Below are 27,757 nucleotides of genomic sequence, written 5' to 3' on the forward strand. Positions count from 1 at the left end.
CTCGTGGAAGTCGGTCCTCTCAAAGCTGGCTTCAGTATGCTTTGGATAAGTGGAAGAAAGGGGAGTGGAAGCTTTACCAAAATGAGACATGAGGCCTCTAATTGAAGGACAAGAGCCAGTGGGTCAGCTCTTAAGGGCTGAAGGGCAAGAACCAGTGGATCAGCTGTGAGGAGTTGAGGTTTCTGGGAAGTCTAAAACACAGGGTCACAGCCTCAGGATAAGAGGCTGTTCACTTAGGACTGAGATGAGGATAAATTACTTCACTCAAAGGGTTGTGAATCTTTGGAATTCGCTACCCCAGAGGGTTGTGGATGCTCCATCGTTTAAGGCTGGGATAGACAGATTTTTGGTCTCTCAGGGAATTAAGGGATATGGGGAACGGGCAGGAAAATGGAGTGGAAGCCCAGGATCAGCCATGATTATATTGAATGGCGGAGCATCTTGATAGGCCCTATGGTCCACCCCTGCTCCTATTTATTGCGTTCTTGTGTTGCAATTGCAATCATAGCTTCTTAATAGGGAAATCAGAGGCTCACTGCTGCAGGTTTGAGAGGGAGTGAGAAGACCAGGGACCCTGGAGTACTTTCTCCCAAGGGCTGCACGTGATAAAGGGGGATATCAACAGGGCTGTGTTTTATCCACCCAGTCCTCCTGGACCCCTGTGAAGGAGAGTGTTGCAGAGGGAGGGTGGACTAGGTGCTAAAGGCACCACTGCAGCAGCAAGAGGACCAGCCTCTGACTGGGCAAGTCGCAGAAGCCTGCTAACAGCAGATGCCACACCAAGATGGGCCAACCGCGGCCCAAACCTCTCTGGGTTTGCCTAAATGCCTCCAGATGTTGGAGCGCCAATAAATACTATGGCCTCAAGGGAGGCTGTCACCTAACAGTGCACAATGCTTCAGGGTGAGCTGCGAGAAAGATCACTATTGTTTTGAACTTCCACATATTTGGCTCCTTCCAGGGATTCACCAGGAATATGTGTTGGGTCTCCCAGGCAGCAGCTCATTGCTGCATTAATGAGGTAGCCAATGTATTATTAAAATGGGTTGGAGAGCTTATGCACAACCAGGCTGACCCTGACAGCCAGGCTGAGTTCCATCAGCTTCTGGCCATTGCTGGATTTGAAGTGCAAGTTGTAATCGATTGTACCTATGTGGCCATCAAAACTCAGTCTTAAAAAACAGGAATGGGTTCCATTCATTCAATGTTCAACTGGTCTGCAATCACTAAAAGTGGACTCTACAGGGACATGCCCAGTTCATCATGACGCATGTATACTTCACTAGTGTAAGTACTAGAGTTGTTCCATCGCTGTGCATTTTCATGGATGGACCTTGAGGAACAAGGATTACCCACTCAAGACATGGTTGCTGGCTCCACTGAGGAACCCTCACATTGAAACCGAGGAACATTAAAACGCTGCCATGTTGACCCGAGCCACAATCGAGCAGGAGATTGGCCTCCTAAAGGTGAGATTCCATCACCTAGACCAATTCAGTGGAGCACTGCTCATGTCTCAGCGAGGGTTTCCTGTATCATTGTCACCTGCTGTGCTCTTCACAACCTAGCACTGCAGAGGGGGGAAGCTTTACATCAGGAGGATATAGGTGTGTATCATTCCTCATCAGATGAGAAGAATGGGGAGGAAAGAGCAGAGCAGGCAGGACAGCATGATTATCCCCCTGCTCTGGAAGCGAGAGCAATTGAGATACATGCAAGGGAGGCTCAGGAGATTTTAATTCACACCCTTTCCTGCAACCTTAGATGCCCTTGGAATGCCTGTATGATAAAGCCTCATCTCCATGTTGAGCTGACATCTCTTGCTGCTTATTACTCACGATCATTTAGTGCCCAGCCTCAGCATTGCCATATCTGAGGAGGATAAGAAACTCTGCCTGCCCCCACACAGGCATGCAACTGAAGGTGCAAGGGTATACTTTCCATCTGATAAACCACCATTCACTCCATTGTCAATCCATGTCCCAAAACATGAAAGCAATTTATTGAAATGAAACTATTAATCTTTAACATGTGCAAACATTTGACAATCGTGAGTCCCTGGTGCATCAATGCGCTCTTCTTAACGTGCTTACAAGTGCTTATATGAGGTGTGACCCCTACTTTTGCAGCTTGAGTGGAGACAGGCTGCTGATTGGGTCGCCTCATGGCCTGGGATGACTTTTATGGCAATCTTTGGCTGCCTGAGGCCTGGAGGACCCTGGCATACTGGGGGGCTTCCACACAGTTGCAGGACCCCTCCTTGGTGGTGGTCTGGAGGTCCTGGGTACATTAGCAGAGAAGTTGAGGAGCACTTGTCTGCATGAAAAGTTCCCTGAAAGAGATGCCAGGTGCAGCTGGCAGTCACTGCTCTCTCACAATGCACCATGGCATCTCCCTGCATACCAGAGATGGAGGAGCAACTGGAGGGAACTCCAGGTGCTTCCTCCCCTTCTCGTCTTGCAGCATTGCACCCAAGAGTGTTGTTGGACTCCATAACAACTGGCCTCCACTGCTATCTGTCCAGGCATTGGTCAGATGGGAGGGTCTGTCCCTTGGGAAGAGTAACTCCCACCTTTCCAATGCAAGCTGGAGGAGAACCTGCAAGGAAGCATCACTAAACTGTGGGGCCATCCTGTGTCTTCCCTCAGGCATGTTGGCAGCAGCCTTCTGGACCACCGCTTGTGTTCTTAGTTGAGCCAGAGCTGTTGAGTGGTCTTCCCGTGCAGCAAGTGGGGTCATAAGCACTGTTTCTCAAGTGGGCCTATAGATTAAAGGAGCACTTCATGCAGGTTATCCAGCTATTTATAGATGGTACCAATGCCTGCCTTCTGTTAGATGTTGCTGAAATCAGCGCCTCTCTCCCGCCACCCCCCCCCCCCACCCCATGACAGGATTGGCTGGACCCCAGGCCATCATCATGTTAATTGGCCAGCTGCCTTATGTTTGATCAGCTGCATCTATTCCGTTACATATTTGCGCCCACTGCCAGGTCTGCTGCAGAGTCCTGCATTGTAGGAATTAAATTCAGCCCAAAGACTGATTTCTGACCCCTTCCTCAACTCAAGCAGAGTTTGGTTTGCAAAACTATCAAGTAAAATTCCCACTTTAAATAAGAACTCTCTCCACTTTGGTGCAGAGGCTTGTGGCATCTATATACCTGGCCACCTAGGTCTCACTGCCAGGTATGTTGAATGCAAACCCCTTCTAACATCAGATTGCTAACTGCTCTCAGGTGTGCTCAGTAACATACTAATTTCAGAGTTAACAATGACAAGCAGAAGTACGCAATTTAATGAATATTTATCTGGTACTCCACATAACTCTTCCAATCAAACTACAAAATATGTTTGTACCTTGGGGTTATTGGGCGTTCAGGGTGGGGCGGTGGTAGGCAGGGGGAATTATCTTATGTTTTGGTCAAATGTGAACTATGAATTTGATGTGATAGAAATAGAACTTGTTAATTTTCATAGCCAATAGGCAAAACCAATCTACCGATCGTATTTTAAACAAAGCAGAGAGCTTCATTCTGCATTCAAATAATTTATTTTATAAAGTTCTGCTTATGGACAGTGAAGGAACCCTGAATTTAGGAGAATGATATTCTAGTCATACCTTAGACAAACTTTATAAAGGAACTGGAATACTCGAATTCTCACTAAATTACTTGTATACTTGACTTTTCACACAATTAGTCATTTCGTAGTACAGAACTTGAGTACTGCTGAAAATAAGAGATGTTGCCAAAGCTTTTCATCTTGCATTCATCAGGACAATTCACAAGAATACAAATATAAGGGGAACAACTGCATGAGAAGAAAGTGCTGATTGGTTGTCAAGTTGACTCTGATTGGTAGATTCTAGAACTAGGGGTCACTGTTTAAAGTAGGGGGTTGCCCTTTGAAGACAGAGATGAAATTTTTTTCTCGCAGAGGATCATGAGCCTTTGAAACTCTGTTCCTCAAAAGGTGTAGAAGCAGAATCTTTGAATATTTTCAAGCAGAGCTAGATAAATTCTTGAGAAGCAAGGGGGTAAAAGTTATCAGGGGTAGATGGGAGTGTGGATTTGAGGTTACCATCAGATCAGCCATGATCTTATTGAATGGCAGAAGAGGCTCAAGGGGTCTAGTGGCCTAGTGGTCTATTCCTCTTGTAATTCATATGTTTGTATGTTCATGTTTGTGTACCTGTGTCGGCTCAATTAATCTCACTAACCTCTTTTCACATATCGTTTCAATATTTTCCCTTCAAGTATTTATCCAATCCTTGTTTGGAATGTTGCTATTGAATCTATTTCCACCTTTCACAAGGACTTAAAAACAGAAGTATGTCAAGGGTTATTGAGGGCAGGTAGGAAAGTGGAGTTAAAGCCACAATCAGATCAACCATGACCTTGTTGAATGGCAGAGCAGGCTCAGTGGCCAAATGGACTATTCCTGCTCTTTTTCCTTATGTTCTTATTTAGATCCTCGAGCTTGTTGATGAGATCATGGCTGATCTGTGACCTAACTCCATATACCCATTGTTCGGGTACCAGGGCAGTATACCAAACTGCACTCCCTCAAAGGCCAATACATTTTTCCTTAGGTATGTGACCAGAGCTCTCTCAGTGTCCCAGGCGTGGTCTAACCTGCACTTTTTAGAGCCCTTGAAGCATGACTTCTGCCCTCTTGTATTCTATCCTCTAAATCAAAAGGCCAGTATTCTCCACTGGTTGGAGTCATACCTTGCATGAAGGAATGCGTTTGTGGTTGTAGGAGGTCATTCAACATCTCAGTCCCAGGATATCGCTGTGGTAGTTCTCAGGGTAGTCTCCATCATAAGGTCAGAAGTGGGGATGTTCATGAATGATTACACAATGTTCAACTCCATTCATGACTCCTCAGACAGTGAAGCAGTCACGTCCATATGCAGCAAGTCCTGGACAATATTCAGGCTTGGGCTGATAAGTGGCAAGTAACATTCATGGCACACAAGTGCCAGGCAATGACCATCTCCAGCAAGAGAGAATCAAACCATCTCCCCATGACATTTCGAAGGCATTACATCGCTGAATCCTCCACTATCAACCTCCATGGGGCTACAATTGGCTGGAAACAGAACTGAACCAGCCATATAAATATTGCAAGAGCAGGTCAGAAGCTGGGAATTCTGCAGAGGGTAATTCACTTTCACACTCTCCAAAGCCTGTCAGCCATCTATAAGGCCCAAGGCAGGAGTGTGATGAATATTTTTCACTTACCTGGATGTCTGCAGCTCCAGCAACACTCAAGAAGCACAACGCCATCCAGTGCAAAGCAACCCGCTTGATTGGCACCCCATTCACCACCTTTAACATTCATTCCCTCCACTACCAACAAACACTGACAGCAGTGTGTGGCATTTGCGAGATGCATTGCAGCAACTCACCAAGGCCCCTTCGACAGCTGCTTCCAAACCTGCAACCTCTACCATTTAGAAGGACAAGGACAGCAGATGTATGGGAACACCACCACCTGCAAGTTCCCCTCCAAGTCGCACACCGTCCTGATTTGGAACTATATCACTGTTTCTTCATTGTCACTGGGTCAAAATCCTAGAACACCCTTCCTAAGAGCACTGTGGATGTTCCTACAACATGTGGACTGCAGTGGTTCATGAAGGCAGCTCACCACTACCTTCTCAAGGGTAATTAGGGATGGGCATTAAATGCTGGCCTAGCTAGCGACACCCACATCCCATTAATGAATAAAAAAAAATCCATTAGCGTTTTTGATTATTTTTTGTACCTGTTCATGGCATTTTAACAATCTATATATCTGGACCTCCCCAAGTCTGTTTGGACCTCTGTTGTTTCTATATTTCACCATTAGAAAGTACCCTGTTTTATCCTTTTTAGGTCCAACATGGATGACCTCACATTTGCAAATTGGTTGCAGACCATTTCTTGCACTTTTACCCATTCATTTAATCTATCAAAATCTCTGTAATATTTGGCTTCTATCTGCACTTCTTGCAATGCCGCCTATATTTGTGTCATTAGCAAATTTGAATACGTGGCTCTCAGGCAGTGCATTTCCGATCACAACAGCTTGCTGTGTAAAGAACAAGACATAGGAGTAGAAATTAGGCCATTTGGCCCATTGAGTCTGCTCCACCATTCAATCATGGCTGGTAAGTTTCTCAACCCCATTCTCCCGCCTTCTCCCCGTAACCTTTGATCCCCTTACCAATCAAGAACCTATCTATCTCAGTCTTAAATACACTGAATGACCTGGCCTCCACAGCCTTCTGTGGCAATGAATTCCATAGACTCACCACTCTCTGGCTAAAGAAGTTTCTCCTCATCTCTGTTCTAAAAGGTCTTCCCTTTACTCTGAGGCTGTGCCCTCGGGTCCTGGTCTCTCCTACGTCGACTCTATCAAGGCCTTTCAGTATTCTGTAAGTTTCAATCAGATCCCCCCTCATCCTTCTGAACTCCATCGAGGATAGACCCAGAGTCCTGAAACATTCCTCATATGTTAAGCCTTTCATTCCTGGGATCATTCTCGTGAACCTCCTCTGGACCCTCTCCAGGGCCAGCACATCCTTCCTGAGATCCGGGGCCCAAAATTGCTCACAATATTCTAAATGTGGTCTGACCAGAGCCTTATAAAGCCTCAGCAGCACATCCCTGCTTTTATATTCTAGTCCTCTCGAAATAAATGTCAACATTGCATCTGCCTTCCTAACTACTGACTCAACCTGCAAGTTAACCTTAAGAGAATTCTGGACTAAGACTCCCAAGTCCCTTTGCACTCCAGATTTCTGAATTCTCTCCCCATTTAGAAAATAGTCTATGCCTCTATTCTTCCTACTAAAGTGCATGACCTCACACTTCCCCACGTTGTATTCCATCTGCCACTTCTTTGCCCATTCTCCTAACCTGTCCAAATCCTTCTGCAGCCTCCCCGCCTCCTCAATATGACCTGTTCCTCCACTTATCTTTGTATCATCTTTGTAAACTTAGCCAGGATGCCCTCAGTTCCTTCATCTAGATCATTAATGTATAAAGTGAAAAGTTGTGGTTCCAACACTGACCCCTGAGGAATTCCACTAGTCATCCGGTTCTGACCTGGTTCTTGTAGCCACAGTATTTATATGGCTAGCCTGGTTCAGTTTCTGGTCAATGTTAACACCCAGGATGTTGATAGTGGGGGATTCAGTGATGTTAATGCCATTGAACATCAAGGGGCGATGGCTGGATGCTCTCCTGTTGGAGATGGTCAATGTAAGAAGTTTTGCTGAATCTTCATAAAACACTGGTTAGGCATCAGCTGGAATATTGTGTTCAACTTTGGGCAATGCTCAGAGCCAATGACAGCTCAACCCATCCTGAGAAGGACCCCCTTATCCCCACTCTCTGCCTCCTGCCAGACAGCTAATCTTCTATCCATGCTAGTATCTTGCCTCTAACACCATGGGCTCTTATCCTACTGAGCAGCCTCCTGTGCGGCACCTTGTCAAAGGCCTTCTGGAAGTCCAAGTAGATAACATACATTGGTTCTCTTTTGTCTAACCTAATCGTTACCTCCTCAAAGAATTCGAACAGATTTGTCAGGCATGACCTCCCCTTGTTGAAACCATGCTGACTTTGCCCGATTTTACCATGCACTTCCAAGTATTCTGAAATCTCATCCTTAATAATGGACTCTAAAATCTTACCAACGACTGAGGTCAGGCTAATCAGCCTGTTAATTTCCCTCATGTTGTCTGTTTTTTGTTGCAGGTCATCTTAATTCTGTGACCTCTGATTACTGACCTTCTGCCACTCGAAATAGCTTCTTCTTATTTACTCTATCAAATGCCACACACTGCTGCCAGTATTTGTTGGTAGTGGAGGGAGTGAATGTTTAAGGTGGTGGATGGAATGCCAATCAAGCGGTTGCTTTGCCCCTCTATCAAAACTCCTATTAAACTTCACTACTCTAAGGAGAACAACCCCAGCTTCTCCACATAACAGAAGTCCCCCATCCTTGGTACCATTCTAATAATTAAGGGAGATGGTGGCATAGTGATAATGTTACTGGACTGGTAGGGGGCCCGGGCTAATGCGTTGGGGACATGAGTTCATATCCCACCATGGCAGCTGATTGAATTTATACTTAAGTCATTAATAAATTCAAGTAATTAAAGGAATCTGGAATTGAAAACCAGCCCCAGTAATTATGACCATGAAACCATCGTTGATTGTTATAAAAATTGGTTCACTAATGTCCTTCAGAGAAGGAAATCTGCCATCCTTACCTGGTTTGGCCTACATGTAATTCCAGAGCCAAAGCAATGTGGTTGGCACTTAACTGCCCTTTGAAATAGCCAACTCAATTCAAGGATAATTAGGGATGGGCCTTGCCAGCGGCACCCGCACCCCATGAACAAATACAAAATAAATTTTCTGCACTCTCTCCAAGGCCTTGAGAGCCGTCCTAAAGTGAAGGATTTAATAATACTAAAATAAAAAGACAAAATACATTCACATGCAACTTTCTTCAGGCTCAAGTGATGCCAGGAGCTTCTGTCCGGCTAGTCTGGGTTGAGCTGTCATTGGCTCCGAGTATTGCCCAAAGTTGAACAGAATATTCCAGCTGATGCCTAACCAGTGTTTTATGAAGATTCAGCAAAACTTCTTACAATGACCATCTCCAATAGGAGAGAATCCAGCCATCACCCCTTGATGTTCAATGGCATTACCATCACTGAATCCCCCACTATCAACGTCCTGGGTGTTAACATTGACCAGGAACTGAACTAGGCTAGCCATATAAATACTGCGGCTACAAGAACCAGGTCAGATGCTAGGAATAATACGACGGGTAACTCACCTCCTGACTCCCCAAGGCCTGTCCACCATCGGTAAGGCACAAGTCAGGAGTGTGATGTTATACTCCCCACTTGCCTGGAGGAGTGCAGCTCCCTCAACACTCAAGAAGCTTGACACTGTCCAGGATAAAGCAGCCCACTTGATTGACACCACATCCACAAACATTCACTCCCTCCACCACCGACACACCGTAGCAGCAGAGTGTACCAGTGTACCATCTACAAGATGCACTGCAAGAATTCACCAAGGCTCCTTTGACAGCACCTTCCAAACTCACGACCACTACCGTCTAGAAGGACAAAGGCAGCAGATAGATGGGAATATCACCACCTGCAAGTTCCCCTCCAAGCCACTCACCATCCTGACTTGGAAATATATCGCTGTTCCTTCACTGTCGCTGGGTCACAACCTCGGAACTCCCTTCCTAACAGTACTGTAGGTGTAGCTATACCACATGGATTGCAGTGGTTCAAGAAGGCAGCTCACCACCACCTTCTCAAGGGCAACTAGGGATGGGCAATAAATGCTGGCCCAGCCAGCGAAGCCCACATCCTGTGAATGAATTTTTTCTTACATTGTACTCTATGCCTCTATCATTAAAGCCGAGGATTCCATTTGCATTTTCAGGAATTTTCTCAACCTGTTCTGCCAGTTTCAAAGATTTGTGACGTAGACCCCAGGCCTCTCTGTTTCTCCACCCCCTTTAAAATTGTAACAATTTACGTTACCTCTTCCCATTCTTGCTACCAAATTGTATCGCTTCACACTTCTCTGCATTCAGTTTAATCTGTCATATGTCTGTTCATTTCACTGGTCTGTTTATGTGCTTCTAAAGCCTCTTATCATAGTACATAATGAGGCAGGGAGTTAACGATTATTTCCCTACACCTCTATTTTAAAACGTGTAGATTAGAGGGCAAATATTTGATGCTTTCTGGAATTTATTTTTAACAATTATATTCATAGACTTTTGACTAAATTGCTTCCTTCACCATTTTGATTGTTGCACATTCTACAGTGAGTATTTTATGACTGTCATGTAATTGATGTGTGTGATTTTCCTGTCTAATCCTCATTATTTTCTTTTGTACTTCAGAACCTTCTGGCAGAAAAGGTGGAGCAACTAATGGAATGGAGCTCCAGACGTTCAGTCATTCGAATGAATGGTGACAAATTCCGAAGGTTTGTGAAGGCCCCTCCTCGAAATTACTCTGTAATTGTGATGTTCACTGCTCTTCAGCCCCAGAGACAATGTTCTGTCTGCAGGTAAGAAATAAACATTGATACATCTTCTACCATAAAAATGACTGGGTAGGATGAAAAATTTTGGGGGGTGAGGTACAAACTTTAAATACACTGTATTCAATCAGTGTTATGATATCTTTATGTAACTCCACTTTACTATCCGCATAACATTTGAAAGGCTTATCATACAGAAAATGAACATTTAAAATTTATAATTGGAGTGTACCATGTTACTGCACAAAATGAAGACAGGCCGATTGTTTCCATATATACCTCCATGACATGATTACGATTACCCTGGCAAATGTGATTTAGTCAAATTTTAAAATCTAGATCAATACAATATTTTTCTCATTAGAACTCAAGCTTTCTTGGTATTAATATATGCTATTTAAGCATTTTTAGTGCACGAAGCAGCATTCAAAATAACCCATTCATTACTCATAAGAACACTTAGATTTTACTCTTATTTAATAAATTTTAATTAACTTACTGCTTAATGTATAAATGCCTGTATAAGGGTTATGATTCATTCAGAAATAATTATAGTTCCTTGGAAAAGGATGAATACAGTGGAGGCTTGAACCCAAGATTATATCTTATACTAATTTGTTTATATTAGGTTTTCTCCTTTATTGCCTCTTTTAAAAACTTTATCCTCACTGTTCTTCATTCGGTGATATTCTTACTCATCCAGAAGAGGCAGTCTGATTGTGGATTTTAACACAGCCTAGTTTTCATTGTGCAAATATAGGAATACTGTCACTCTTCCATCTTTCTGAGATAAATGCACCAACATTACAATGCTCTTCATCTAGCAGGGTGCCTAAGAAGTGCCAAAATCTTTCTAAAAGCAAGCTCAGTGTTAACATTAGAATTTCTATACAATAAACTACTAACATTTTGTACTATTACCACTTGAACTGTGGTAAAACAACCAGAAGTACAATTATAGATTTGAGCTTTTTCCAAACTTTGTGTCCTCAGGTGAATGAGTGATAGTGGTAAATATTGTACTACTCTAATGCAACAAATTTGGAGTATTGAACAAGAAGTTTACATAGTAGCACATGGGTTAAGGCTTTTTTCCCTTATAATGTGGCAGTTTCAATAAACAAACCTAATTATCGTTCTTCTGAGGGAATCCTAAGGATCAAAAATTCAGACCAGGTCAACATTAACAGTGTGCTGCAGATAAACTGCAGTATGCTGGCATCCTATTATAAGTTGAGAGAATGTGCAGTAGAGCCATGAAACATGATGTTTAATAGTTATCAATGTATGCGTCCGCCCGCCTCAGAAGATGATGGACTGCACTCGGGGTTTATGTCACTTCTGTACTGAACATCATCTGTTGTGGGTTTAGAGGCCGAGTGACAATCCCTTCCACAGCTGGCAGAAATGAATAGTGTTGGTCCGAGGTTGACTGCAGTCACCGAGGCATTTCCTTGTTAAGTACAGTGGGAAAGGTCTTTGCTTGCATTGCTCTGACCAGATTGCTGATCCTGGCTTCATGCACTTATCCTGAACTTCAGTGCGGCTTCTGGCAGATCGACAGTCAACATGATGTTCTCACTTTGGCAGTTACAGTTAAAGTGCTGCGAACAGCGCAGACCACTCTACGTTGTTTCTTAGACCGCACTAAGGTCTTTGATCTTGTCAGCAGAGATGGATTCTTCAAACTGCTCCTGAAAATAGGCTGGGATCCTGGATTCCTGGGCATCATTTCTTTTTTCCACGAGAGCGTACATGCTTTTGTTAGTTACACTGGAGCAACACCAGACGCTTTCACGATCAGTAGTGGGGTAAAGCAGGGCTGCGTCCTGGCGTTAATGCTCTTTGGCATATTCCTGTCCATGCTGCTATTGTACACTTTCAGCGACTCATATAAATGTCAAATGAGGGCTGACGGCAAGTTGTTCAACTTGCATGCCAAGAACAAAGTGTGTAAAGTCCTAGTCTGTGAGTTACTGTTTGCTGATGATGCCATACTGGCATTACGTACTGAAGCTTACTTCTAACAACCAAGTTTGTGTCACTCATGTCTTGAGGCATAGATCCTTCCTTCCCACAGAGACACTGAAGCTCATGGAGATGCTGCAGCAGTGTTGATTTTCCACTTTTGATGATGTCAGGTGGAATAAATCATTTCCCAGGGCTTTACCACAGGCAAGGTGTTCAATGGCCTTGTTGAGCTCTACTATGGTGGGCTTACTGTCCAGCTCCTCCATGACAGGAGAGTCTGGAATGGTGCAATGGGCTTCTTCAGTGACAAAGTTCTCTGTTGCATAGAGTTTGAGGCAATGCTCCACCTACCTTCCCATCTGCTTACAAGTCTAAGTGAAGATCACCCCTTTGTTTTTCTTCAAAGGAGCTGATTTGGTTGCTACTGGACCGTTGCTTTCTTAATTCCTTCATAAACCTCTCTAGCATCCCTGGATTCAGCAGCAGATTGCATGCTGTTGCAGAGTTTCAATCAATATTGAGTGCCGCAGTGTTGAGCAGGCTGCTAATTCTGGCAGCTTTGCCATTTGTTTGCGGGGGACTTGTAATTCATGAGGGCTCTCCTCTTGGTTGCAGAAAGACTCCATTTTAGTCCAAAAGCTTCAAACCAGTTAGCATTCCTGTGATTTATTTTCCTGTACGCAGTGAGTGCAGTGTTATAGTTGGTGAAACGCAGCTGACCCCAGTTTGACACTGCACTTTGGCGTTGTTGTCTGAAAGAGCCTACTTGAGGATGTTGAGGAACTCATGGTCCCTTTCTGGACCAGTGGTACGGCAAGTGTTGATCTGAGGACGACCTTTGTTCCTGGCTGCAGCCTGACCTTGCTATATGCCAGGAAATGGTCAGTGTCACAGTCAGTACTGTAATAGTTACAGGTGATGAGGACACTGTTGAGGGTGGTATGCCTGGTGATGATAAGCTCTAGCTGGTGCCAGTGGCATGATCTTGGATGTCTCCAGGACACCTTGTGCTGCAGCTTAGTTTGGAAGTATCTGTTCATAACACACGTTCCATGGTAACAGCATAGCTCCAGCAGCCTCTGTCCATTTTTGTTCACCTTGCCAATTCCCTGGTGCCCAGTACACCTTGGCCAAGTTTTGTAGTTGGGACCCATCCTTGCATTGAAGTCGCCTAGAAGATACAGTTCCTCAGTGCTGGGAATCCTACTGATGTCAGCATCTAGTGTCTAATAGAACTGGTCCTTGACATCTGGGGTGGAGTTGAGTGTCTGTGTATAGATGCACAGGAGGTTAACTGGGCCCAAGCTTGTTAACAAATGAAGAGTAATACGTCTCTCTGAACCTTTTGCAGAAGGGTTCAATCATACAAGTAGCATGTTTTTTTTTAACCATTAAACCCACTCCATGCTCACATGTCGCCTCTTGGACTTTCCTGTACCAGAAGAAAAAGCGAGCCTAGTTTCTTGCAGTGCAGAAATGTCCACTTTGAGCCTTGTAAATTCTTTCTTGAACACAGCTGTATTATGTGTATCATCAACCTACAGAAGGTCATTGGTAAGGCCAGGACATGTGGTCCTTATGTTCCAGCTTGTGATGTGAAAAACTAGTGTGTTCTTTGTTGAGCTTGCCTTGCCTGTTGCATAGATTAGCAATCTGCCTGTCAAGAGATGACTCTAAGCTCCAAGCACCCATTGAAGCAAGCAGGCCATGGCAGGACAGCACCTAACTGACTGGGGCTGCCCAGCTTGGGGCGGGTGGTAACTAGCCAGTGAGACCCAATGATTTCTCCCACTGTCAGAAATAACCCCTGGCGCTCATCCTCTATGACAATCAAGTGAGAACTTACAATCGGTAACTGTTGCTTCCTGTGTTGTGAAAACGTAAACCATGAAGCTGGAGTATCCTCTCTGGGGTGTAGGCCTGGGCAATTGATATGGACACCCTGAGCTGCTCAAGCATGAGGACACCCCCTTCCCCCACCCCCCCTTGGCATTGTTGGATTGTCCAAAGGAAAGGATAAAACTAGTACTGTTTGTTTCCAGCTCTTCTGCAAAAGTTGCCAGAAAGCTGCCTGATAAATGACTGATGTCTGTGGGACTCCACTCTAGATTACCTGGCTGGGTTTACTCCCTTAGCCTTCTTCTCTCCTCAGACCCACAAGGCAGTGAGGCTATTTACCCATAGCTGGGGGTCTGCTTCATGGACACCAGGGTGTAACCACACACCAGTGGGCCTGCCTGTCATGCGTCTGGGAGCCTCCTCCGAGTCACCTGTAATTTAGCCTGGGACCACAGGGTACCCAACTTACATAGTAGTCTGCTTGCCACTTTTTGCTTCTACCTCTCACCTCTGGCTAACTGTACTAATATTGTGAAAAAGGGAGCCAAATATGTAAACCTTTCCTTGCCATTGTCTTTCCATCAGCAAGCCCTATGTAGTGCCTCCCTGTGGCGGCATTCATAAACTGGGCACACCACAATAGTTGTACGTATACAAATAAGAAAACATAATTCAGCATTCCAAGTTAACACCAGAACATTATCAAGTAAATATCTCACACATTCCAAGGAGTATCATAGTGTCAGTGGGGATCCTAGGTGAGAACCAAAAGCCATTGAATCATAGATTGTTTCCAGGGCAGAAGGAGCCATTTGTTCTATCTTGTCCATGCAGGCTTTCTGCAAGAGCAACTCAGTTAGTCCCACTCTCTTGTTTTTTCCCTATAACCCTGCGAATCTTTTGTCTTTAAATAATTAGCCAATTGCCTTTTGAATGCAAAGATTGAATTTGCCTCCACCACACTCTCAGGCAGTGTATTCCAGATTCTAACCGCATGCTGCATGAAGTTATTTTTCCTCATGTTGCCTCTGGTTCTTTTGCCGATCACCTTAAATCGGCATCCTCTGGTTCTCAACCCTTTCACCAATGGGAGTAGTTTCTCCCTATCTACTGAGTGAGGCCTCTCATGATTTTGAACAGCTGTATCAAATTTCCTTTTCACCTTCTCTTCATGAGGAGAACAGTTCCGGTTTTGCTAATCCATCTACATAACTGAAGTCTCTCATCATCAGAATCATTTCTGTAAATGTTTTCTGTACCCTTTTCAATGCCTTCACATCCTTCCTAAAGCCCAGAATTGGACACAATACTCCAGTTAAGACTCAACTATTATTTTATAAAGTTTCATCGTAACTTCTTTTTATACTCTATGGGCCGGATTTTCACTAATGAGGTGGGAAGCTCGAGTTGGGAAATTTCCTGACTCAGCAAACCCATCTCAAAATAAGTGACCCCAGCATGCAACATTTTTGCTCTAGTGGGTGGAGGTAGGATTGAGTCAGCCCTGTTGACCCCAGAAGCAGTTTGGCTATGGCCATGGAGGTGGGGGAGTGCTGAGGTGGTCTGGTTAGAAGGCCCAGCTCAGTTCTCTGTGTGGTATTAGGGTGTTCAGGGATGAAAGGGTAAATGTGTGGGACTGGAGAAACAGTACAGTCCACATGTTGATGTAAGAGCGATACATGACTAAGAGTGCAGAAGGAGGAAACTCATGGCTTAGATTGAGTAACACTATAGTCTTGTATGTCTCTATATTGTTACATAGTTATAGTTGTGTCTCTGCAATCGTTCCTTAGCCACTTCCCAACATATAACATGGTGGCAGAAATGAGATCTTACAACATACTGGCAGCTGTGAAGGACCCCGAAATCTCCAAGAATCAACTACCAAAAAGAAATTTTTGCAAGCCTCACCTGAAAAAATGCACCAAAACTGAAGACTTCAGTAAGACAGTTGAAAACCCTCAAAAGAGCTCCAGAGATATGGAGACACAGAGAAAGGCAGAAAAAAATCAACTGTTCAGCTTACTAATGGCTACATCATAGCACATGGCTTAGACTGAGTAACACCTGTAGTTTTGTATGTCTATATAGTTACGTTAATCCAACAAACCAGTTATTACTCAGACATATCTATGTCCCTGCAGTCACTCCTTAGGCAGTCACAACCAACATAACAACATGCTCTGACTTTACCCTGTTGTTTTAAAGGCTGTTAGGCCCTTGAACCCTCACCCCGCACACCCCCTCTCCCCGTCCCCACCCACTCCTCAAGCCACCCCCAATGCTACCTCTATGCCCTCTCCATGTCTATTTGGACAATATTAGGAGATATGAAATGGGGTAAAACTCCTGTTAACGAAACTATGACTAGCAGTGCCTGATCGGCACTTTTATATGGTCGTAAGAGCAGCAATTTCCTTCAAAGCAGTTATCTTTTGAATGCATTTTTTTAATGAGCATTTCAAGAATTGCCACTTTTATTATATAATTCAGTTGTTCTGTACATAGTATAGACTGGGTTAGGGCATTGGGGGCATGAAAATGGCTTGCAATGCTTGGGGGGAATAGGGAGTGAGTGAGGGGTGAAGGGATGTAAGGGGTGAGGGTTAGAGGGCCTAACAGTCTTTAATACAACTGGGAAGAAGTCCCGGAGAACTGAGGAGGGCCTTCTAACCAGACCACTTCGACACTTACCCACCTTCGTGGTGCATCCGATCTACAGATCTCGACCCAGCTTCCCAGATTGAAAACAGTGTGTGCCAGGGCCATTCATATGGAGACAGGTCTGCCAAGTTGGAAAATTTCCCAGCTCGAGCTTCCCACCTCATTAACAAACATCCGGCTCTCTGTCTCTATTTATAAAGCCCTGGATCCTATATGCTATACTAATTACTTTCTCAATCTGACCGACCACCTTCAATGATTTGTGCACATATCCCTTCAGGTCCCTATAGCCCAGCATCCACTTTATTTTATACTGCCTTTCCTCACTCTTCTGACCAATTCTATCACTTCACATTTCTTTGCATTAAATTTCAACTGCCGCATGTCCACCCATTTCATCAGCCTTTCTATGTCCTCTTAATGTCTATCAGTATACTCCTCAAAGTTCACAATACTTTCAAGTTTTGTGATATACACAAATTTTGAAATTGCATCCTGCACACCCAAGGTTAGGTCATTAATATAGATCAAGAAAAGCAATGGTCCTATTTCCAACTCCTGGGGAACCCCACTATATCCTTCCTCCAGTCTAAAAAACAATATTCTCTGTTTCATGTCAGAAATTCAGCTTCATATCCCTGCTGCCACTATACCTTTATTTCCATGAGCTTCACCTTTGTTGACAGGCCTGTTACTTGGCACTTTATCAAATGCCTTTGGAAATCCATATACATCACATTAACCACATTACCCCCTTTAACCATCTCGGTTACTTCATCAAAAAACTCAATCAAATCAGTTAAGATGATTTGCCCATCACAAATAAAGGAAATTAAGGCTTTCCTTAATTTGATCCATATTTGCCCAAGTGACTGTCAATTTTGTCCTAGGTTATCACTTCCAAAGCCATTCCTATCACCGTGGTTAAACTGACTGACCTTGGTTGTCTGGCTTATGCTTACACCTTTTTTGAGTGGGGAGGTAATATTTGCAATTCTCCAATCCTTTGGTACCACCCCTGCATCGAAGGAAGGTTGTAAATTTTAGGCTAGTACCTCTGCAATTTCTAGCCTTACTCTTTTCAGTATCCTTGGATGCATCTGATCTGTTCCTTTCAACTTTAAGTACAGCCAAACTTATCTAATATCTACTCTTTATCAAATTTTAACCCATGCAGTGTCTCACCTACCTCCTTTTTATGATTCCTTGGTAAAGACAGATGCAAAGGACTCATTTAGTACCTCGGTCATGCCCTCTGCCTCCATGCATAAATCTCTTATTTCGTTCTTAAACAGCTGTATTTCTCTTTTTACCACCCACCCATTTACTGTTTATATGCCAATTTGACTTTTGGATACCTTTTTTATGTTAGCTGCTAGTCCCTCCTCATATTCTCTCTTAGCTGCTCCTATTTCCTTTTTCACTTCCCTTTCTGAATTTTCTATATTTAGCCTGGTTCTCAGTTGTATTATTAACCTGACATTTGCCCTTTGTACCCCTTTTTCCGCATCATCCTACTCTCTATCTCTTTTGTCACCCAGGCTGCTCTGCTTTGTTTGTTCCACCTTTCTCCCTCATGGAAATATACCCCGATGCTGCCCGAATGGTCTCTTTATAGACAGCCCATTGTTGAATTACAGTTTTGCCTACCAATCTTTGATTCCAATTTACCTGGGCCCAGATCCATTCTCACCCCATTGAAGTGAGCCATCCCCCAGTTAATTAATTTTACTCATGGTTATTCTTTGCTCTTTTCCATAGCTAATCTAAAGTAGATGTTTAGAGTAGAATTACAGTGTAGGCAAGTGACAACCAAGGAAAGGGCAGGCAAAGTCACATGCTGGAATTTTCCATCCCCGTTGGCATTGGTATGGGTGGACAATATGGCAAGAATGGCAAAAGTTGGTTTCACAATTTCATGAAACCAGTTTACAATCGTCCACTCCACGGGTCAATGGTGGTCCACCTTTCCCGCTATCCAATGAAGAGAATCTAATTTCAATGTTTTTGCATCTCATCATCTTGCCTGCTTGCTGGAATCATCCCCCCGCACTGAACCAACCAGGCACGTTGGTGTGATTACACGCTAACGTGTTTCACAACAGCATCTAAAAGCTGTGCACCTGGCAAGCTGAATTGCGAAGGAAAAGTGGAGGTGAGTGCACATTAACAGTGCAGTGCTCGCGAGGGTCGCCTGTTTGACTTTAAGGAAGAGGTGCTGCGCATTCAGACAAGGGTGCAGGCAAGTCACTTTTTCCCAGCTGGCTGACGCACTGTCAGGGGCAAGGGCTGCACTGCAGTTGGGGTGAGGGGTGGGGGTGTGTGGGGTGCAAGGCAGCACAGTGTGATGGTAGTGCTCAAGCATATCTGGGGATGGGAGGGAGGAAAGCGGCCATGCATTACAGAAACCTTATATGAAGTGAGCATTCTTCCACAACTGAGACAATTCAGGTACTGCTACATTGACATGCTTGGAGTCAGCCCTGTAGCTAATCTGCCCACGCAAGCAACACAGAGGCATGAAATTGTCACTATCATGACAGCGGATCATAGCCCCAAATAACTTCCCGGCGTATTGAACTTTTTAATGAATATATGTGTTTTTTTTAAAAAAAGACATACAAACAAAAGCTGGCTGAGAATGTAAAGTCACCACTTTCTGAAAAATTCCTGTGGATTATACTTGACCGACTAATTCGGAAGGAACACGGAAAATCGTGTCAATCAAAAAAAAGTGTCAAGGCGTACTTTAAACAGAGACACTTGAAAAGGAGAGATGCATTGCAATAAACTAAACTTTAATCTCCTGTTGTTGCAGAGATAATGGAGACTGTTGCCACATCTCAGCAGGAACCATCTCCTGTTGAGTTGTATCTCAGAATGTAGAAATGGCCTGAGTTGAAAGAAGACAGATTCTGGATGAAATACATATTTGTTTTTCCCCTTCCAGGAGTACATGAGAAATGGGTTAAAAAGCCAACTGCAAACCTGATCTGTATGTTCTAGTTCTGATGTGCTAGTGTGGACTGTGAGGGCCACAGCAGAAGAAGAACAAGGCATCCCTGCAGCTTGCAGGTAACATAGAAACGTAGAAACATAGAAAATAGGAGCGGGAATAGGCCATTTGGCCCTTTGAGCCTGCTCAGCCATTCATTATGATCATGGCTGATAATCCAACTCAATAGCCTGCTCCCGTTTTCTCCCCATATCCTTTGATCCCTTTCACCCCAAGAGCTATATCTAACTCCTTCTTGAAAACATACAATGTTTTGTCTTCAACTACTTTCTGTGGCAGCAAATTCCACAGGCTCACCAATGTGTAGATGAAGAAATTTCTCCTCACCTCAGTCCTAAATTGTCTACCCCGTATCCTCAGACTGTGACCCCTGGTTCTGGACTCCCCCACCATTGGGAACATCCTTCCTGCATCTACTCTGTCTAATCCTGTTAGAATTTTATAGGTTTCTATGAGATCCCCCTCATTCTTCTGATCACCAGCCAATATAATACTAACCGACTCAATCTCTCCTCATATGTCAGTCCCACCATCCCAGGAATCAGTCTGGTAAAACTTCGCTGCACTCCCTCTATAGCAAGAACATCATTCCTTGGATAAAGGGATCAAAACTGCACACAATATTCCAGGTGTGGTCTCACTAAGTCCCTGTATAATTGCAGCAAGACATCCCTGCTCCTGTACTTGAATCGTCTGGCTATGAAGGCCATTTGCCTTCTTTACTACCTGCTGCACCTGCATGCTTACCTTCAGTGACTGGTGTACGGGGACACCCAAGTCTCATTGCACATTCTCCTCTCTCAATTTATGCCATTCAGATAATAATCTGCCTTCCTGTTCTTGCTACCAAAGTGGATAACCTCACTTTTATCCACATAATACTGCACCTGCCATGCATTTGCCCACTTACTCAGCTTGTCCAAATCACACTGAAGCATCTCTGCATCCTCCTCACAGCTCAACCTCCCACCCAGCTTTGTGTCATCTGCAAATTTGGAGATATTACATTTAGTTCCCTTATCTAAATCATTAATATATATTGTGAATAGCTGGGGTCCCAGCACCGATCCCTGTGGTACCCCACTAGTCACTACCTGCCATTCGGAAAAAGACTCGTTTATTCCTACTCTTTGTTTCCTGTCCGCCAACCAGTTTTCTATCCATCTCAGAACACTACCCCCAGTACCATACGCTTTAATTTTACATGCCAGTCTCTTATGTGGGACTTTGTTGATAATCTTCTGAAAGTCCAAATAAACCACATCCACTGGCTCCCCCTCATCAACTCTACTGGTTACATCCTCGAAAAATTCCAGTAGATTTGTCAAGCATGATTTCCCTCTCGTAAATCCATGATGACTCTGTCCGATTCTGCCACTGTTTTCCAAGTGCTCAGCTATTAAATCTTTTATAATGGACTCTAGAATTTTCCCCACTACTGACGTCAGGCTGACTGGTCTATAATTCCTTGTTCTCTCTCTACCTCCCTTTTTAAATAGTGTGGTTAAATTAGCTACCCTCCAATCTGTAGGAACTCCTCCGGAGTCTATAGAATCTCGGAAGATGAGCACCAAAGCATCCACTATTTCTAGGGCCACTTCCTTCAATACCGTGGGATGTAGATTATCAGGCCCTGGGGACTTATCGGTCTTCAATCCCATCAATTTCCCTACTAATACTGATTTCTTACTAAACCCTGTGTTCCCCAACATTTCTGGTATGTTATTTGTGTCTCCTTTGTGAAGACAGAACCAAAGTATGCATTTAGTTGGTCAGCCATTTCTTTGTTCCCCATTATAAATTCCCCTGTTTCTGACTGTTAGGGACCTACATTTGTCTTAACCAATCTTTTTCTCTTCACATACCTATAGAACCTTTTACAGTCAGTTTTTATGTTCCCCGCAAGCTTACTCTTGTTCTCTAATTTCCCCTTCTTAATCAATCCCTTGGTCCTCCTTTGCTGAATTCTAAACTGCTCCCAATCCTCAGGTCTGTTGTTTTTTCTGGCCAATTTGTATGCCTCTTCCTTGGATCTAATACTATCTCTAATTTCCCTTGTAAGCCTTGGTTTTGCTGTTTTACTTTTGCACCAGACAGGAATAAACAATTGTTGCAGTTCACCCATGCGCTCTTTGAATGTTTGCCATTGCCTATCCACTGTCATCCCTTTAAGTAACGTTTCCCAATCCATCATAGCCAGCTCACACCTCATACCATCGTAGTTTTCTTTATTAAGATTCAGAACACTAATCGTAGAATCAACTACATCACTCTCCATCTTGTTGAAGAATTTTATCATATTATGGTCGCTCATCCCCAAGAGGCCTCACAGAACTAGATTGCCAATTATTCCTTTCGCATTACACAATACCCAGTCTAGTATGGCCTGTTCTTTAGTTGGCTCCTCAACGTGTTGGTCCTGAAAACCATCCTGTATACACTCCAGGAATTCCTCCTCTATGGTATTGTTACTAATGTGATTTGCCCAATCTATTTGCATATTAAAGTCACCCATAATTATAGATGTTCCTTTATTGCATGTGTCTCTAATTTCCTGTTGAATGCCATTCCCAACATCACCAATACAGTTTGGGAGTCTATATATAACTCCCACTAATGTTTTTTGCCCCTTAGTATTTCTCAGCCCTACCCATACAGATTCCACATCGTTGGAGCTAGTATCTTTCCTCATTATTGTGTTAATTTCCTCTTTGACCAGCAATGCAACTCCACTGCCTTTTCCTTTTTGTCTGTCCTTCCTAAATACTGAATGCCCCTGGATGTTCAGTTCCCATCCCTGGTCACCCAGCAGCCATGTCTCCGTAATCCTGACTATATCATGCCTGTTTACATCTATTTGCGCAGTTAATTCATTCACTTTATTGTGAATGCTCCTCGCGTTAAGGCACAAAGCCTTAAGGCTTGTCTTTTTAACAGTACTTGTCCTGTTCCCACTATTTTTCACTGAGGCCCTGTTTGATTCTTGCCCTTGATTTCTCTGCCTATCACTTTTCTTATTCCCCTTTCTGTCTTTTGTTCTTGTCCTTGATTCCCTCTCCTCTGACTCCTTGCATAGGTTCCCATCCCCCTGACATTTTAGTTTAAACCCTCCCCAACCTCTCTAGCAGATATCCCCCAGGACGTCGGTCCCGGTCCTACCTAGTTGTAACCCATCCAGTTTGTACTGTTCCCGCCTCCACAGGAATCTGAAACCTTCCCCTCACACCATCTGTCCAGCCACATATTCATCCGATATATCCTGCTATTTCTACTCTGACTAGCATGTGGCACTGGTAGTAATCCTGAGATCACTACCTTTGAGGTCCTAATTTTCAACTTACTTCCTAACTCCTTATATTCTGCTTTTAGGACCCCATCCCTTTTTTTGCCTATGTTGTTTGTACCAATATGTACAACGACCAATGGATGTTCGTCCTCCCCCTTCAGAATGTTCTGTAGCCACTCTGAGACATCCTTGACCCTAGCACCAGGGAGGCAACATACCATCCTGAGTCTCGTTTGTGGTCACAGAAACGCCTATCTATTCCCCCTACAATTGATTCCCCAAAGCTATTGCATTAGTTTTTTGCTTCTCCCCTGTGCAGCAGAGCCAGCCATGGTGCAACAAATCTGGCTGTTGCTGCTTTCCCCTGTGAGGCCATTCCCCCCAATAGTATCCAAAGCGGTATATCTGTTTTGCAGGGTAATAGCCACAGGAGATTCCTGCACTGCCTGCCTAATCCTCTTGCACTGCCTGGTGATCACCCATTCCCTTCCTGCCTGTGGACTCTTAGCCTGCGGTGTGACCACCTCTCTATATGTGCTATCCACGATACTCTCTGTCTCGCGGATGCTCCACAGTGTCCATTGTCGCCGCTCCAGCTTTGAACCCCGGGCTTCCAGGAGCTGCAGCTGGAAACACTTCCCACACACATGCTGGACCCGGGCACTGGAAATGTTCCCAGCTTCCCACATAGAGCAGAAGGAGATCGACACGGCTCTGAGCTCTCCTGCCATGACTTAACCCTTTAAATTAAATTAAATGTTTTGGAAGATACGTAGTATCAAATAATATCAATTACCTTAGGGCCCTTCTTCCCTAATCCTCGTTGTTACAGAATATAGCCCTTACAAACGATGAACCACAAAATAAGACCTTAAAAACTATAAGCGATAAAAATAGTAAACACTTACCCAACTGTACTCTCAAATGATCACCTCATTCCCTCCTCACTGATGTCCCTCAGTTACCAAACTACAACTTAAGCTCCTCTTGATCATCAGCAAAGTGATGGAAGGTGTTGTCGACAGTACGATCAAGTGGCACTTACACAATAATAACTTGCTCACTGATTCTCAGTTTGGGTTCTGCAAGGCCACACGGCTCCTGACCTCATTATGGCTTTCCTTGCTCCAAGCATGGACAGAAGAGCTGAACTCAAGAGGGGAGATTCGAGTGACTGCCCTTGACATTAAGGCAGCATTCAAGTGACTGTGGCATCAAGGAGTCCTGGCAAAATTGAAGTCAATGGCAATCAGGGAGCAAATTCTTCACTGGTTGGTGTCATACTTTGCACAAAGGAAGATATTTATGGTTGTTAGAAGCCAATCCTCTGAGACCCCAGACATTGTTGCAGGAGGTCCTGAAAGAAATTCAGGAATAACTTCTTTACTCAGAGCATGGTAAGAAGGTGGAACTTCTTACCATGAGGAGTGATGAGGTAATAACATTGATGCTTTTAAGAGGTATCCAGCTAAGTACATGAGGGAGAATGGGGAAGTATGCTAATAGGGTAAAATGAAGTAAGGTGGGTTTGTGTGGAGAATAAACATCACCACAGATCAATGGGGTCAAACAGAGGGTGGTATTTAATAGAAGTGACGAGGGTCTTTCCCATTGGCTGGAGAGCCAGCGAGAGCTCGGCATTGCCTTTTCAGGAAGGCCTGCTGAATGAAGTACCAGTCAGTCACTTAACTAGGCAGCAGTGAGCCTTTCCCGGGATCAAAAGTTCCAGGAGTAGAAATCCCGCTCAACGAGAACTCTTGATTCTTCAGCAGCATCACTGGGGAGGCAGTGGGTGTTGCTGATAATACATCGACCTGAGGCCCGGGATCACCGATGGACCCAGGCTTAGGTGAGTGTTGGCAGCAGTGGGTCATGGGATGGTGGTTGTGGGACTGGGTGAGGTAGGTTGACAACAAGGACAGGGGAATGACTGTCAGTGCCTCCACCCCCTTCCCGATGCTGGGTCCCTCAATCAGGCATTGAGTGTCTTTGAATGAGGTACCATCCTGGAAGCCAACAAGCAACCCTGACAGGTTTACTTTTTGGGCATTTCACCTAGCGATTCCCTTGCTTGCCACTGGCTGAATTCCAACAGTGGCAGATTGAGGCCCTTAAGTTGGCATTAATTGCCCACTTAAAGGCCTTAGTTGACGGCAGGGTAGGAAGACCATTTACAGACCTTCCCGTCATGGACAGAGGCAAAACGATAATTGGGTCCTCACTCACCACCCACCCACCCAATTAACTGGCCGCCATGACCAAACTCAGCACAGGAGAGGGCATTAAATTCTATTCGGCCTGTTTCTATGCCATAAAAATTGTACATAATCTGAAAGCTGATCCCATATTTGTTAACATTTTCAAGGGACACCATGTAGGTAGGGAATATCGAGGCATTGATGGAAACTTGGGGTGTGCTGAAGTTAGCTGCGAGTGTGGGAGAAGAGAACATTGCAGGAGTTATGCTATGTTGGAACAAGTACAAGTGGAACTGTTATGAGGATGGCACACAGATGTAGATGCCCAGAGGAAACAGTTAACTCGAGCAAATGCCATGAAATGGTGGAGTGTAGGCAAGTATGACAGGAGGGATCATGCACCATGGTTGTAGCCACAAAGAATGTCAGTGCAATTTACCAGAGTAGTCTCAGTTCTTTACTGGGATGGAATGGGACATGAGCAAGGAGTGATAGGAAAGGTGACCGTGGATTGGAATGGCAATTATTCTTTGAGCACTTTGAAGATCAAGGGATCAATGTAGGGAGGTTAGCAGTAAAGTGGTAATTGGAATGAACACAAAGGTTGAGAATGGTATTTTTGGGGTGGAATGAGATTACAGTAATTTTCAGTACCAGCAAGTATTGAATCAAGAGGAGAAAGTTGAGAGCTCAGTATTTTAGGTTTGGGTGACCAGAAAGTAACTTCCTCCGCCCTCCAAAAAAACAAAGATTCTGGACAGTTGATCATTATGACACAGATCCTGAGTTCAGACCCTAAAGCTAAAATGGCGTTGAAGGACTGAGTGTATTCATTGACTGATCTTTTAACTCTGAGAGCTGGGTTTGAAGCCCCTTCAGATTGAACAAATGGAAGCCTCCTTTAGCTGTGACTGCAAATGTCTTGTTGTAGAATAAATCTGGTAAGTTGGGGCATTCTTTCACAATTCTTAGTATAAAATTGACCAAATTTAACACTAATAGGCAATATTTTAACAAGAGTCCAGGGCTCTGAAGAAGGGTCATACAGACTCAAAACGTTAACCCTGTTTCTCTCTCCACAGATGCTGCCAGACCTGCTGTGTTTTTCCAGCATTTTCTGCTTTTGTTTCAGATTTCCAGCATCCACAGTATTTTGCTTTTAGCGTGCTATCATTTTCCATCTCATTAAAAAGAGATCATGGATTACGAATGGAGAAACAATGTTGTTGTGTTGAACAGAGGGCATGATATTCAGGCCGAGAAAGGGAAGATTTATTTTGCACCTGGGAATGACAGATGTGACTTGGAAGGGATTGATTCTGAAACTGGGAAGTCTTCAAAATAACATCTCTCATCTTGATAAAGGGATATGATATATATACAACACCAACTTGCACTTATATAGTACATTTAACTAGGAAAGCTTCCCAAGGTGCTCCACATGAGTGTAATCACAGATGTGGCACAGAGCAAAAGGAGATGTTAGGATGGGTGACCAAAAGCTTGGTTAAAGCGCAAGATTTTAAGGAGAATGGGGCGGGCAATGGAGGGTGTCAGCATTAGCTCCCCCATCAGGTTAAATCTTCCAGGAGCTGCATCCTGGTTCAGAACTCTATATTTCAGGCTTTCTTGTGGACTAGGAGGGGCAGGAATCCTCTTTGTGCCTCACAAAACTGCTATCTGGCCCATTGTAGGCGGGAGACTGCGCCATTTATTTTAAAAAGATTCTGCCATTGAGATTGGCAGGGCCTCCACTTCACCCAGCTTTGTCGGGCTCCTTGGCTGATTGAGGCCTCCTATGCACCCTCTCCAACTCTGTAAATTTGGGTCCTACGTTTCAACAAATGCTTAACTGGCTGTAAAGCACTTTAGGATATCCGGAGGTTGTGAAAGACATAATACAAATTAAACTACTTTCTTCTTTCTTTCATTACATTTTTTTTAAAAATCCATTATTTCTTAATTTTTTACATATTATGTGAATGGGAACACTAAGCACATGGAACAGGCAGATGGTTACAATTGAAACATCAACATTTTCCTTTGTCCGTAGATGCTGCCTGGCGTACTGAATGTTTCTAGCATGTTTCTGTTTTGCTTCAGATTTTTGGAATTTGCAGCACTTTGTTTTTGATACCTTAAAGAGGGTTTAACTTGATTCACACCCAATTAGGCAAATGTGTAAGTATATTGCACCCACACATCTTTTAAAATATGTCCTCATTAGCCAAAGATAGTCTTGGATTTGTACACCATTACTTAGCAGGTGTTGCACCCGGGCAAGTCCCCTGCTTACATGCTGAAGTGCCTTGGCTGGCTCTTGTTGCACAAAGGGATTGGCATTGATTCAGTGTCCTGTGAATGAATCACTTGGCAGGCCAAAAGCACCATAGAATCTGTTCAGCAACTAAATTGCCAGCTTCATCAGGCAATATAAGACAGAACACTCAGGTTCAATGAGCCTGAGAAAAATCCAACATCTTTCCTTTATTATCATTATGACTAGTCAATATCCTGCTTTAAAGAAGAATGGGTGGTATAGAAATTTGCTGGTCTGAGTAGGTAAATTTCAAGAACATGTGTTTTTTCCCAATCTGCTCAATTTATCAGACTGTTTGCTTATCAGTTTGGCTTCAGACCTGAAACTTTCTGCCTCTAGCAAATTGAACTACAGACGCACTCAGCATACCACAAGATGGGGAGTA

At 43.9% G+C, this 27,757-nt stretch overlaps 1 protein-coding gene across 1 annotated transcript in view; it reads left to right on the plus strand.

Annotated features, from left to right (window-relative positions):
• Window positions 1–27,757, plus strand: part of tusc3 (tumor suppressor candidate 3) — a 741,583-nt gene that overhangs the window by 240,784 nt on the left and 473,042 nt on the right. Inside the window, exon 2 of the mRNA XM_041183092.1 lies at window positions 9,936–10,105. Coding sequence (XP_041039026.1) covers window positions 9,936–10,105 — 170 coding nt within the window. The remainder of the gene's footprint in view (window positions 1–9,935; window positions 10,106–27,757) is intronic.

The sequence above is a fragment of the Carcharodon carcharias genome, chromosome 1 (genome assembly GCF_017639515.1).
Source record: "Carcharodon carcharias isolate sCarCar2 chromosome 1, sCarCar2.pri, whole genome shotgun sequence".
NCBI lineage: Eukaryota > Metazoa > Chordata > Chondrichthyes > Lamniformes > Lamnidae > Carcharodon > Carcharodon carcharias.